The sequence below is a fragment of the Procambarus clarkii genome, chromosome 16 (assembly GCF_040958095.1).
Source record: "Procambarus clarkii isolate CNS0578487 chromosome 16, FALCON_Pclarkii_2.0, whole genome shotgun sequence".
NCBI classification, from domain to species: domain Eukaryota; kingdom Metazoa; phylum Arthropoda; class Malacostraca; order Decapoda; family Cambaridae; genus Procambarus; species Procambarus clarkii.
In genome coordinates, this window is record NC_091165.1 from 24,663,903 (window position 1) to 24,679,724 (window position 15,822).

The following is a 15,822-nucleotide window of genomic DNA, read 5'->3' on the forward strand; positions in this document are numbered from 1 at the left end:
AAAGGATTACAGAGGCACATAATCGGTTCAGGGAACTGAACCCTCTAGTTCGTTTAGCTAAGCAAATAACAATTTTTGACGCTAGTTACAAAACTATTAATGTTATATATACACAAAAGGGCCAGTGAACGAATTATTTTTTTTGGGGCGAGGGCGAGGCAGAGTGAGGCGGGCGAGGTACCTGGGCGGCTGCTGCTGTGTCTGTCTCGTGTCTCCTGCAGTCATGTCTTGTCCCTCGCAACGCTTCCTTGAGCGGCAACGTAGAGACCCTACGGTGAGTACTACCTACGGTGATGGAAGGGGGGGATGATAAGAGAAGATAGCATCGAAGTACTTCGAGTTCAGCAGGATTAAGGACCTGCCCGAAACGCTGCGCGTACTAGTAGCTTTACAAGATTGTAAATACTATGCTATGTATTCTCAAAAACCCAATGTACCTTCATGTATATAAATAAATAAATACATAAAGCAGCCCCCCGCCCCCGTGTAGAAGTGGTAACCCACTCGTCCCCGGCGATTGACTGGGCGCCAGTCCTTAAATGTTGTCTCTGTTTTGGCGGGTCGTATTCCCAGGAAAATTAGGATTAAGGAACTTCCCCCAAACGCTATGTGTGCTAGTGGCTGTACAAGACTGAGAAGTCTTGTATATGTGTATGTATTCACCCGCTTGGGGGATGAGCTCTACTCTTTCGGCCCGCCATATGTACTCACCTATTAGTGCTTGCAGGATCGAACATTGACTCTTGGATCCCGCCTTTCCAGATGTATGTATATATATGTATATATATATATGTATATGTATATATATGTATATATATGTATATAATATATATGTATATATATATAGATTACATCATTATGAGGTCAGAGGTCACTCCCTCCAATACCTTCAGTCTTACTCTAATGACAGGCTCCAGTATGTTTTTGTTAATGATTGCATTTCTCCCACCCTACCCATCAATACTGGTGTTCCACAGGGCAGTATACTTGGCCCTCTCCTTTTTCTCATCTACATTTTCTCAACCCAATTTTATTTGCTGATGACACAACCTTTATTTTCCCCAGTCCTAACCCTCTTGCTCTGAATGTTACAGTGAATACTGAATTAAATAAAGTTCATCTTTGGCTAACTGCTAACAAACTCGCCCTTAACATTAATGAAACCTTCTATATATTTTTTGGTAATAAATCCTCAGATCAAATTAATCCAAGAATAAACAATATCCAAATTAGTAATAAAGAGTGGCGCCTCGGTTAACAAGTTTAATCCGTTCTGGCACCGAACTCATGTGGAAAACTCATCTTGCAAAACAACAACAAAACTGTTGTCGGAGGTGTCCGAGAACCAGCGAGAACACTCGTTAATCGAGCGAAAGCTCTTCAGTCCAGACATTTTCTGCGAGTGGCTTGCTCGTAACTGGAGCAGCTCGTCACTCAAGGTTCCACTGTAGATGGTAAATTCCTTGGTGTACTTATAGATAACAAGCTGAATTTCCAGGGCCACATTCAAAATACAGGTACTGTATAGCAAAAAGTTTCTAAAACTGTTGGCATTCTTTCTAGGATTAGATATTATGTACCTCGCCCCAGCCCTGGTAACGCTCTCATCTATCCTTATCTCAATTATGGTATTTGTGATTGGGGTTCTACTACTCAAAATCATTTAAGTCCTCTAATTACTCAACACATATCTGCTATTAGAACAATAACAAACTCTGGCCTCAGAGAGCACTTGGCTACCCCTACTTAAATCTTGGAATATGTTAGATATTAAGTCACTGCACATCCTCTCAAGTGTTCTCTATACAGTACAGTATTTAAAACTCTGAACTGTAATGCTTATCCTGACCTTAAACGCTTCCTAGAAGGTTGTAACAGAACCCATGGGCACCACACCAGAAACAAATACTGTACTTATTTGATATTCCAAGAGTGCGTCTGAACCAAACTAGAAATGCGCTGCAAATCAAGGGACCCCAGAATGTGGAATGACCTTCCCAATCACGGCAAAAGCTGCATCTCTCTCAACCAGTTTCAGAGGAAGACTAAGTACTGTACTACCTAATAAAATCCATGTAACCCTACTTTACCCCTAAATGTCAACCCATGTCTTACTATTTTCAGTCAATACTGTTTGTAGACCAACTTGAATAACTGCTGATTTCAACCATTTTTTTTTCAATTTATGCTTTGATCTCAATTAGTATTAATTTTTAGATGAAAATGGTTCCAATACAACATTAATGTGTTGATAAAAATTAATGTGTTTTCATCAAAATTCTCTGTAATGTTCCTGATTTGTCCTTAATTTTACTGAAAGAGGATGTACAGGGAAAACAGCTCCATTCCGGTTGAAACACATATTTTTTTCTCCACACCTTGCCCGAAATGCTGTGTGTATTAGTGGCTTTAGGCATTGTATGTACTAGCTCTATCTATAAATCCAACTTTGTAACTCATCTTGTATGTATGCACTTTTACCTGAATAAACATTTGATTTGATACTGAAGTGGTCACTATATTAAACTGAGCCAAAATGTTTGCAACCGAACATATTTTGATTAATACTGTACAGTACCGTACAGTATTTCAATTGATATTGCATGTAGAGACTTGATTGTGGTGTATTTTGTTTTTGATAAACGTGTTTTTAAAGTTGTATCATGTTTCTCAAAAATGATTATTTTTATTTTATTTGCAGATACTGTATAGTAGGATACTGTAAATGGTTGAGGATCTTCAACCTTACTCTGTTTACCATTGCATATTGATATTTGTTGGGAGGATAAGTGCAGATATGAGTAGCTGTTAATTTCGGTACTTAATTGCAGTACCGATTTGTCAGGAGGGTAATGAAGAAAGTTATTAATGGCATGTTTGAAGAATTCGTTGACGAGCAGTTTGATAAGATAGTTCTCATAGAGCTAAAGCAATTATGGAAAGAGAAGTATGCAGCTGAGGCGAACATGAATAATTCGAAGTCTGAAACTAATGCATCAACTAATTGTCTACAGCTGGAGCCTAGTATGTATTGTGTGTTATTTGCATCTCTTTGGCTTTATTGTTATATATTTAAGAAATGTGTTTTAAAATAAGTAGCTAGTTTCCTATCATCTTAAACAAAAAAAATGCTGACCATAGTGTTTTCTTTAAATATTCTCTAATATTACAACTATGTCTTCTCTCAAAACAATATAAAACAATTTTCCAACTGCCAACTTTATTTTGAACACTATACCACCTCCTTCCCCTCTCCTCACAATCTTCCATATGCCAACAACAGTCATCAATTAAGGTAAACTATAACTTGTACATATTATATTACTAAATATTTGTGTGAAATAGGTATGAAATGTACTTTGAAGTTAATATTTTGGGGAGTGTGGAACGGATTAATTCAATTTACATTATTTCTTATGGGAAAATTTGCTTCGGGTTAAAAATTTTCGGGTTACGAACTATCTCTGGGAATGCATTAAATTTATAAATGGAGGTGCCTCTGTGTAATTACCTAAGTGTAGTTACAGGATGAGAGCTACACTCGTGGTGTCCCGTCTCTCCAGCACTCTTTGTCATATAACGCTTTGAAATTACTGACGGTTTTGGCCTCCCCACCTTCTCACCTAACTTGTTCCAACCGTCTACCACTCTGTTTACAAAAGGGAATTTTCTTATATTTCTCCAGCAGCTTTGTTTCTTGAGTTTAACTCTATGACCTCTTGTTCTTGAAGTTCCGGGTCTCGGGATTTCTTCCCTATCAATTTTATCGATTCCTGTTACTATTTTGTACGCAGTGATCATATCGCCTCTTTTTCTTCTATTTTCTAGTTTTTGCATATACTGTATATAGATATATATATATAATATAATATATATATATATGTGTGTGTATGTATGTATATACTGTATATACTGTATGTATGTATGTATGTATGTATGTATGTATGTATGTATGTATATATATATATATATATATATATATATATATATATATATATATATATATATATATATATATATATATATTATATATATATATATATTATATATATATATATATATATATATATATTATATATATATATATATATATATATATATATATATATATATATATATATATATATATATATATATATATATATATATATATATATATATATATATATATTATTAAATATGACCGAAAAAGTAAGATTAATAATTCTAACACGAATTTTCTCAATCTTTCGTACATTACGCTTCACTGTTGGAGGTAAATCAAAAATCACTTCTCCAAAATTCATTTTTATTTCTAGTCTGACGCGACACGGGCGCGTTTCGTAAAACTTATTACATTTTCAAAGACTTCACAAATACACAACTGATTAGAACTTGCGTTTCCCTGATTTTATATCTACATTTGAGTGAGGTGGGAAGGGTGATGTGGCATTATATTTGAGTGAGGTGGGAAGGGTGATGTGGCATTAACACAAGACAGAACACTAGGGGATATTAATAGGGTATTAAAAGTATCAACACAAGACAGAACAGAAACAATGGGTATTGAATAGAAGTGTTTGTAGAAAGCCTATTGGTCCATATTTCTTGATGCTTCTATATTGGAGCGGAGTCTTGAGGTGGGTAGAATATAGTTGTGCAATAATTGGCTGTTGATTGCTGGTGTTGACTTCTTGATGTGTAGTGCCTCGCAAACGTCAAGCCGCCTGCTATCGCTGTATCTATCGATGATTTCTGTGTTGTTTACTAGGATTTCTCTGGCGATGGTTTGGTTATGGGAAGAGATTATATGTTCCTTAATGGAGCCCTGTTGTTTATGCATCGTTAAACGCCTAGAAAGAGATGTTGTTGTCTTGCCTATATACTGGGTTTTTTGGAGCTTACAGTCCCCAAGTGGGCATTTGAAGGCATAGACGACGTTAGTCTCTTTTAAAGCGTTCTGTTTTGTGTCTGGAGAGTTTCTCATGAGTAGGCTGGCCGTTTTTCTGGTTTTATAGTAAATCGTCAGTTGTATCCTCTGATTTTTGTCTGTAGGGATAACGTTTCTATTAACAATATCTTTCAGGACCCTTTCCTCTGTTTTATGAGCTGTGGAAAAGAAGTTCCTGTAAAATAGTCTAATAGGGGGTATAGGTGTTGTGTTAGTTGTCTCTTCGGAGGTTGCATGGCTTTTCACTTTCCTTCTTATGATGTCTTCGATGAAACCATTGGAGAAGCCGTTATTGACTAGGACCTGCCTTACCCTACAGAGTTCTTCGTCGACTTGCTTCCATTCTGAGCTGTGGCTGAGAGCACGGTCGACGTATGCGTTAACAACACTCCTCTTGTACCTGTCTGGGCAGTCGCTGTTGGCATTTAGGCACATTCCTATGTTTGTTTCCTTTGTGTAGACTGCAGTGTGGAAACCTCCGCCCTTTTCCATGACTGTTACATCTAGAAAAGGCAGCTTCCCATCCTTTTCCGTCTCGTAAGTGAAACGCAGCACGGAACTCTGCTCAAATGCCTCCTTCAGCTCCTGCAGATGTCTGACATCAGGTACCTGTGTAAAAATGTCGTCAACATACCTGCAGTATATGGCCGGTTTCAAGTTCATGTCGACTAAGACTTTTTGCTCGATGGTACCCATGTAGAAGTTTGCAAACAGGACACCTAGGGGAGAACCCATGGCGACCCCATCTACTTGCTTATACATGTGCCCATCCGGGCTCAAGAAGGGTGCCTCTTTAGTACAAGCTTGGAGTAGTTTCCTCAGAATACTTTCTGGCATGTCAAGAGGAGTACAGGCTGGATCACGATACACTCTGTCGGCTATCATTCCGATTGTCTCGTCCACAGGTACGTTGGTAAACAGCGATTCTACGTCCAACGAGGCTCTTATCCCTGTGGCCCGTGCGCCCCGCAGTAAGTCCACAAATTCCTTTGGAGACTTCAGGCAGGTCCTAGTCAATAACGGCTTCTCCAATGGTTTCATCGAAGACATCATAAGAAGGAAAGTGAAAAGCCATGCAACCTCCGAAGAGACAACTAACACAACACCTATACCCCCTATTAGACTATTTTACAGGAACTTCTTTTCCACAGCTCATAAAACAGAGGAAAGGGTCCTGAAAGATATTGTTAATAGAAACGTTATCCCTACAGACAAAAATCAGAGGATACAACTGACGATTTACTATAAAACCAGAAAAACGGCCAGCCTACTCATGAGAAACTCTCCAGACACAAAACAGAACGCTTTAAAAGAGACTAACGTCGTCTATGCCTTCAAATGCCCACTTGGGGACTGTAAGCTCCAAAAAACCCAGTATATAGGCAAGACAACAACATCTCTTTCTAGGCGTTTAACGATGCATAAACAACAGGGCTCCATTAAGGAACATATAATCTCTTCCCATAACCAAACCATCGCCAGAGAAATCCTAGTAAACAACACAGAAATCATCGATAGATACAGCGATAGCAGGCGGCTTGACGTTTGCGAGGCACTACACATCAAGAAGTCAACACCAGCAATCAACAGCCAATTATTGCACAACTATATTCTACCCACCTCAAGACTCCGCTCCAATATAGAAGCATCAAGAAATATGGACCAATAGGCTTTCTACAAACACTTCTATTCAATACCCATTGTTTCTGTTCTGTCTTGTGTTGATACTTTTAATACCCTATTAATATCCCCTAGTGTTCTGTCTTGTGTTAATGCCACATCACCCTTCCCACCTCACTCAAATATAATGCCACATCACCCTTCCCACCTCACTCAAATGTAGATATAAAATCAGGGAAACGCAAGTTCTAATCAGTTGTGTATTTGTGAAGTCTTTGAAAATGTAATAAGTTTTACGAAACGCGCCCGTGTCGCGTCAGACTAGAAATAAAAATGAATTTTGGAGAAGTGATTTTTGATTTACCTCCAACAGTGAAGCGTAATGTACGAAAGATTGAGAAAATTCGTGTTAGAATTATTAATCTTACTTTTTCGGTCATATTTAATAATATATGTCTACAGGAAAGACTGCTACCAAAATACACTAATGTTAAAGTGCACGACCCAGCAGCAAGGAATCAAGCCTTCACGATAAAATATCGCCAGGATCTGATTCGTGATCAGATATACAAGACAGAGAATGAAATCAAAGACAACAAAACGCAACTACTTCAGGCTACAAACGAGTGGAGAAATAGCAACATCGACCATAGTATCCGTACCCGCATTGAACAACACCTCGACATCCTCACAGACCAACATCACCTCAGCACTGAAACAAGGATTATCAAGAAACTAACAACATTATATGGAGGACCTATGGCAATTCCACGACCAAGAGATGGCTTCCTGAACCTTGCAGGAATTTACCTCACTGAGGACCAAGTCACTCTCCTAAATCTGGGCATAAACTGTCATGTTATGTCCAGACCGAGTGAAATGGCCCGGAAAGTAGAGTTGGAAATTCTGTTGGACGACATATTCGACCTCGAGACACAAAAGAAGGTCACTACCAAAGATACCTTACAAGCAGAACTTATTGCAGAAGGAGGAAAGAATCGAGGCAACTACAGAAGCACCATACTGTCCCCCGAGCTTAAAGTGGCAGCTAAAAGCCTTCGTGAGAACAAGGAGATAGTTGTCAGGAGAGGTGACAAGTCGCCAATATATGTCATTCTTAAAAAAGACGAATATCTGGCGAAAATGAACATCATACTCTCTGACCAAACTAAGTTCCAAAGGGTAACGAAGGACACTACAGCCGAATTAAAAGCAAAGGTCAACAAACTGATCGAAACTGTGAACGCCAAGTAATCCGGACTCCACCTGCCAAAGATCATTGGGGAATATAAACCTGGATATGCGTATGGAAATGTCAAGACGCACAAGCCTGGAAACCCACTTCGGCCAATCATTAGCCAGATACCCACACCCACGTACAGACTGGCGAAGCGACTCAACGGCCTGCTGACTCCTTATGTTCCTTGCGCCTTCAGCCTGAAGTCTCCAAAGGAATTTGTGGACTTACTGCGGGGCGCACGGGCCACAGGGATAAGAGCCTCGTTGGACGTAGAATCGCTGTTTACCAACGTACCTGTGGACGAGACAATCGGAATGATAGCCGACAGAGTGTATCGTGATCCAGCCTGTACTCCTCTTGACATGCCAGAAAGTATTCTGAGGAAACTACTCCAAGCTTGTACTAAAGAGGCACCCTTCTTGAGCCCGGATGGGCACATGTATAAGCAAGTAGATGGGGTCGCCATGGGTTCTCCCCTAGGTGTCCTGTTTGCAAACTTCTACATGGGTACCATCGAGCAAAAAGTCTTAGTCGACATGAACTTGAAACCGGCCATATACTGCAGGTATGTTGACGACATTTTTACACAGGTACCTGATGTCAGACATCTGCAGGAGCTGAAGGAGGCATTTGAGCAGAGTTCCGTGCTGCGTTTCACTTACGAGACGGAAAAGGATGGGAAGCTGCCTTTTCTAGATGTAACAGTCATGGAAAAGGGCGGAGGTTTCCACACTGCAGTCTACACAAAGGAAACAAACATAGGAATGTGCCTTAATGCCAACAGCGACTGCCCAGACAGGTACAAGAGGAGTGTTGTTAACGCATACGTCGACCGTGCTCTCAGCCACAGCTCAGAATGGAAGCAAGTCGACGAAGAACTCTGTAGGGTAAGGCAGGTCCTAGTCAATAACGGCTTCTCCAATGGTTTCATCGAAGACATCATAAGAAGGAAAGTGAAAAGCCATGCAACCTCCGAAGAGACAACTAACACAACACCTATACCCCCTATTAGACTATTTTACAGGAACTTCTTTTCCACAGCTCATAAAACAGAGGAAAGGGTCCTGAAAGATATTGTTAATAGAAACGTTATCCCTACAGACAAAAATCAGAGGATACAACTGACGATTTACTATAAAACCAGAAAAACGGCCAGCCTACTCATGAGAAACTCTCCAGACACAAAACAGAACGCTTTAAAAGAGACTAACGTCGTCTATGCCTTCAAATGCCCACTTGGGGACTGTAAGCTCCAAAAAACCCAGTATATAGGCAAGACAACAACATCTCTTTCTAGGCGTTTAACGATGCATAAACAACAGGGCTCCATTAAGGAACATATAATCTCTTCCCATAACCAAACCATCGCCAGAGAAATCCTAGTAAACAACACAGAAATCATCGATAGATACAGCGATAGCAGGCGGCTTGACGTTTGCGAGGCACTACACATCAAGAAGTCAACACCAGCAATCAACAGCCAATTATTGCATAACTATATTCTACCCACCTCAAGACTCCGCTCCAATATAGAAGCATCAAGAAATATGGACCAATAGGCTTTCTACAAACACTTCTATTCAATACCCATTGTTTCTGTTCTGTCTTGTGTTGATACTTTTAATACCCTATTAATATCCCCTAGTGTTCTGTCTTGTGTTAATGCCACATCACCCTTCCCACCTCACTCAAATATAATGCCACATCACCCTTCCCACCTCACTCAAATGTAGATATAAAATCAGGGAAACGCAAGTTCTAATCAGTTGTGTATTTGTGAAGTCTTTGAAAATGTAATAAGTTTTACGAAACGCGCCCGTGTCGCGTCAGACTAGAAATAAAAATGAATTTTGGAGAAGTGATTTTTTATTTACCTCCAACAGTGAAGCGTAATGTACGAAAGATTGAGAAAATTCGTGTTAGAATTATTAATCTTACTTTTTCGGTCATATTTAATAATATATGTCTACAGGAAAGACTGCTACCAAAATACACTAATATATATATATATATATATATATATATATATATATATATATATATATATATATATATATATATATATATATATATATATATATATATATATATATATATATATATATATATATATATATATATATATATATATATATATATATATATATATATATATATATATATATATATATATATATATATATATATATATATATATATATATATATATATATATATATATATATATATATATATATATATATATATATATATATATACACACACACACACACACACACACACACACACACACACACACACACACACACACACACACACACACACACACACACACACACACACACACACACACACACACACACACACACACACACACACACACACACACACACACATATACACAGTATATATAATTATTTTTATTATTATTATGTATATATATACAAGAGTTCTTACATTCTTGTAATGCAACCAGCATGCATAGCATTTCGGGCAGGTACTTAATCCTAATTTTTTCCCGGAATATGACCTGCCAAATCATTTAACAACCAGGTACCCATTCACTGCTGGGTGAACAGAAGCTACAGTTAAGGATTGGCGCCCATTCAATCCTCCCTGGCCAGGATACGAACCCAGGCCAAAGCGCTTGCCAAGCACTGGACGAGTGTTTTACCACTGTGCCACGGAGATTGCAATAATTACACAATACATTCATAATTAACAAATACAATACATAATTAACAATTTACAATACATAATTAATTATTTGCAATACATAATTAATGCTCTTGCGCAACAAATAATTTTTCAAATGCATTTCAACAAGATTTTTCAAATGCACAAGAAATGTGTTTTCATACAGGGTAACTAACCTCCCAGTGTAACAATAGATATTTGTGTTTTTTAGTAGGTGCAGAGTTTCTCACGCCAGTGCAGGTAATGCCAGCTGAAGGTGCCACGGTGCCCATTATAACCAATGAAAATGTGCTGGAATCACGAATTATGAAATATGCAATGAGGCTAATGAACAGACTTCTTGATACTGATATGATTGAGGTAACATATGACCTACTCGGATTTTAAATAGGTTTTTCCTGTACCGTAGAACAATCATTTAGTTTTCATTGGAATATTTATTTTTGGTTTCAATGGTGTCTGCAATATCTTTGAAGCCTTTGGGTATTGACTTGAAATTTAATTTTTACATATGATGGAAAACCTTTTTTACATTTCTGTGGGGGGAGCCCCGTTGGCTCCCTGGAGCTATTGGTTTGATATTAGCTAATATTAGTACTTACTGTGCTGTGTCTTATGGAGTTGTTATGCCTACTGGGGACCACTAGCATGGTCCCCTCAAAGAGGACTATGGGAGCAATGGCATATGAAACTCTGATGTATAAAGGTATTCATGTCTGCCATCGACTGGGGTTGAGCACCCAGAAAGGTAGGCGCTTCAAAGTACCCCACCTGGTAGAAATATTGCAACCTGAGACCAAACAGAGGCAAGAAACTCCCCCAAAGAAAAACTAACTAACAAGCAACATATCACACTGCGCACCGCTTGTTCGCACTGACCCCCCCCCCCCCTCCCCTGGGAGGGGGAGGGGGTTTGCCCATGTATTACGGGGATGCAACTGGCTTTAGCGGTCCACCGCCTGGGCTTCCTGTTAGGAATCATTCCCCACGGGCCCTGGAAAATCCTGTTGGAGTTTAGTTGTCAATGATGATGAGTCTTCTGAGCCCCATTTCGCCTTGTACGAGTTTGCGGTTTGCTCATTGCCCTTGTCTCAGGGTGATCATCACCTGTACAGCCTCCGTCATGCTGCTTGTTGGATCGACGACACCTGCGACCTGGAGTCTTGAGACTTGCTCTCTACTTGTACTCCAATTTATCCATACTGTTATAGCTGAGGTTAGGATTCAAGCAGGTCGCACGTTGCATGCTAGGTTTACGTTGCTGCAACGCACCTGGTTGGTTGCCCGCCCAGATGCACCATGGCTGTCCCGTTTTGGTTATAGGGTCTTGGACTGAGAGGCGTTGGTCACTTTGTTCTTAGTTCTGTCTAAGTTCTTAGTTCACCATTCTCCTTCTCCACTGCTTCCGGCTCCCAAATGTCCAAAGGTTTCGGGGTGGGAGTAGGGTGTAGCTGGGAATGAGGCTTGGGCGGCTCCGGGGGTTGCCTTATTTGAGGCATGGACGGAGGTATTTGAGCTAGTTCCTCCCGCCGAGGCTCCTGGGTCCTTCCAGCAGGGCCCTTTCTTGGATGCTCTTCCCTTGGGCTCTGCATTTTCTTCAAAGAGTGGAGGGCGTTGAGAACGACTGCCCCGGAACCTAGTTTGGTCGATTCTGGGCCTGGGGGAAGGCGGCTTGGGGCGCTTGGGCCCCTTTTGACCCTGCCTGGGTTTTGGCTCCTTCTGGATAGGGTCTGCTGTTGCAAGGTTTGGGGTTTTTGTACTCCACTTCCTTGTACAAATTTGATATGGAGTCAGCGGAGCTGATTTGTTTTGCGGAGGTTTGGGAGACCCCAGGTGCATACCTCCTGTGAGACCCTGCTTCATCCTCGACCAACCACCAAGCTTGACCCGGTTTCTCTCTTGATTTTGGGTCTAATTTGCCACATTGGATACGTTACGAGTTGCTGGCGTCTTCCTGGCTTGCGAACTGCCCTTTCTTTTCGTTGGGGGCATGGCATACGTTCCTGCACACTTGAGTGGTGGGAGCTCACTATGGTGATGCAAGTGTACTTAGGGGGGCAGAGGTCTTGGCAGTCTATCAGGGTTCAGGCATCCCAATATTTACTGGTAGTTAATATTCCTGGGTCTTGTCATGCCTGTCACTTTGGGTCGTATCCCTTGGCCTGGTGTCTCGCCTTCATTCTAACTGCATGCAGTCTCTCTTCCTCGCTCTCCCTGGGGAGTCCCTCTCTTTCTTCTCCATGGGTAGGTACCTTCAGGGAGCCACAGGGGGCTCTTCCCCCGGAAACCAGCATTGAATGTAAAGGAATGCCCCTTTCTGGGTGAACCCTGGTGGCTCCCTGATTCCATGCCTCCTTTCCAGGTCATTAGTTGGGGGGGTTTGCTTGCCCATCTGTTTCAGAACTGAAGTAATAAACAAAAGGTCACCAGGAGCTCTGCCCCTTCCTACTAATGGGGTAGTGCTAACAAACTTGTTTTTGTTTCAAGAAATTCAATTTTTTGTTTACATTGTTAGGCGAGATCGTTAAGCAGTTTCAAGGCTTTGGTCTCTGAACCCAGCTGTTGTCTATTGGTTCACTGACTTTGGACGTTTTCCATGTGGGGGTGGCAGAGTCTCACCTGCTCTCTGTTTCTGTGAGAGGGGGACCAGACTTTTGGCTCTGATCTTCAGTAGGCAAAACAGAACTTCACAGCTAATGTGTCCTAGTAGTCAGGAGCCAACTTGGCGAGAGAGCTTCAGGGAGCCATCAGGGCTCATCCAGAAAGAGGCATTTCATTACATTCAACATGGGTTTTTTTGAATGTCAGATGTCAGTGCTTGAATGCAGTAGTCCAAATGGATTCATTAGATATTTGCAAATGGATTCTATACATGTAGGGTCAGCATAAAACATCCACCAGAAATTTACCTTGTACAGTAACTGCCAGAATTAGGCTGGGATATTAAGTATGGCAGGTAATGAATCTCCCAACAGGGAGCATTCCAGTTGTAAACTGTGAACTAGAGTTAGAACTTTCTTCAATGCTATATTAATGAATGACCAGTTATCAATGATTGTGGACCAAATGGCATGAGATACTTGAAACTTTGTAACTTTTTAATTCACTCATGGATATTGGAAGATATTCTCATATGTCCTTATTTATGTGTCAGCAAAGGCATAATGCTTTGCTTGTGATGGCCAGATCTGCAGTTTTACAGGTACAATATCTGTAACTTTCAGTAAAGCTGGAAAGATAAATACCTTGTACAGTATATTCAAGAATTTCTTTTTAGCAGGATGATAAACATGAAGACACCATCTTGAACTTTGAAGATATTAAGGAACTTGATGGCATCACCGAGAATATTGATTCAAGTGAAGATGACAGCACATCTCAGGAGGAGGAAGAGGAGGAGGAAGAGGAGAAGAAAGAGGAGGAGGAAGAGGAGAAGAAAGAGGAGAAGAAAGAGGAGGAAGAGGAGAAGAAAGAGGAGGAGGAAGAAGAGGAGGAGGAGGAGGAGGTGGAGGTAAGAATACTACTGTAGATAAAGTCTCTCCTAAAAGTATGCTGCAGTTACATTAGCTCTTGCAAAGGAATTACTTGGGTAAAGTTTTACCCAATTTATTTTGAATGAAGTGGTGAATAGGTCTGTTGCACTGCATTAATACTTTGTAACAAGTTATGTTGCTTGTGAGTCTTGGCAGTCACATTTTGTCGTTTAGTGATTTGATATTTATTGTGACATGTCAGACTACATTTCAGGGTAATTTCAATGTTTAATAAGTTATATATTGTGGTTGATACATTTTCTGTGGGGAACCCCACAGGCTCCCCAGAGTTATACCGGGCTGATATCTATGTATTAGACCTGTGGCATCAGTCAGTTTGAATGGAGTTCTAGCCTACCAGGGACCACGAGCCAGAACCTGGCCCCCTCAGAGAGACACGAGGAGCATTGGCCTATAGAAACCTCCATGTGGTTGGAAGCATTCTATGTCTACCGTCTACTGAGTTAGGCACCCAGAAAGGTAGGCATTCCAAAGCAGACCCCAACTTGTGAAACAGTGCTACCTAAAACCGAACTGCTAAACAGAACTTCCCAATCTGAAAACAAGCAAACACGCATGACGTCACACCCAATGTCGCGCCGCCTGTCTGCGCAGCTTCCCTTTCCCCAGGAGGGGAAGGAGGATGCTGGCTATCCACCCTCAGTTCTGAGGTGGATGTGTTGCATGGCAGTCGTTCAATTCTGCCTCTTGTCTCTGTGCAGTGCTGTGCCCTGGCGGTGTTGTTCTGCTGTGTTGTGGCGTGCGAGCCAAGAGTAATTTCAGAAGTACTGGGGCTGCATGCGCCTAGGGCTATCTTCCCTAGGTACCCTGTTCCCCCTGCCGAGGCTTCTGGGTCTTACCAGCGGACCCCCTTCTTTCCTGCCTTTCCGCTGAACTCTGTCTTTTCTCCTGGGGCAGAAGGTGTGTAGGACAGCTCTGCCCCGTGGCTCCTGTCAGAGGTTTCTCGGGGCTTTGGGGAGAGCCTGCTCACAGTGTTGGGCCATTGTGCCTTCTGGGTGGGGTGTTCGTCCCCTCCTTCCCGGCTGTGGGGGCTTTCCCACATTTGTGGGTGTTTTGGTGCGTTTGTGCCAGGCACGTTACCATTTAGTTGCTTTCTTTTGGGCGACCATTTTCCTGTGAGCGTTTTCCCGGTTTGCCACCAGGGCGCGCTGCATTTTTGTTTCCTTGAGGCTGTGTGTGTTGGCTCACTTTTTGGGGGACATTTGTCGCCTCCTACTGGAGGTTTTATTCTCCTGCTGCCATTTCTCTGTATGTAGGTATGATTGTGTGTATGTTTGTGTTGATGTATGTGTACTTGTGTGGCTCTCTCTGTTTTCTGGCTGCCTGTTGCCATTTTTCTTCCACCAGCGTGTTTGGTAGCTCAGGCTCCCCCCTAGGTGCATTTCTGGGTTCCCTTGGTTTCTTTGGATTCATTTTCAGAAGTTTTCCTCCGAATTTCCCTAGGGAGAGGTTTGGGGGATCCTTGGTGGCTCTTTCCTGTGTGCACAGGCCTTGGCCTCTCCTCAGGCCCTAGCCTCTAATGAGTGTGGTTCCCTGTAACTCCATCCTGGGAATCTTTGGTGGTTCCTGGGACTTCCTGGCTTGCAGACAGCTCTGCTTAGGCCTGGGGCCCTGGCTTTTTGTTTTTCCATATTTGAAAATGTCTGTTTTGGTTGGCATTGTGTTTTCTGCTGCCTTGCGGGAGGCTTCTTCTTGTTGCCTTCCTCTTGCTGCTTTTTGCTGGTTCAGGGAGGGCGTTTCTCGTGCTCCCAGGCTGGTCATGTCGGGGTTCAGGGAGGGCG

At 41.5% G+C, this 15,822-nt stretch overlaps 1 protein-coding gene across 3 annotated transcripts in view; it reads left to right on the forward strand.

Annotated features, from left to right (window-relative positions):
* Positions 1 to 15,822, forward strand: part of LOC123760040 (merozoite surface protein 9-like) — a 27,791-nt gene continuing 11,969 nt past the window's right edge. Inside the window, exons 1-4 of one of the 3 annotated variants that reach the window (XM_045745421.2) lie at positions 1 to 274; positions 2,832 to 3,024; positions 10,699 to 10,847; positions 13,765 to 13,998. In XM_045745421.2, the coding sequence (XP_045601377.2) occupies positions 224 to 274; positions 2,832 to 3,024; positions 10,699 to 10,847; positions 13,765 to 13,998 (627 nt within the window). In that variant the 5' untranslated portion in view covers positions 1 to 223. Of the gene's footprint in view, positions 275 to 511; positions 652 to 2,831; positions 3,025 to 10,698; positions 10,848 to 13,764; positions 13,999 to 15,822 lie in introns of those variants that run through there. The other 2 variants (XM_045745424.2, XM_069325318.1) reach the window with 2 other exon arrangements.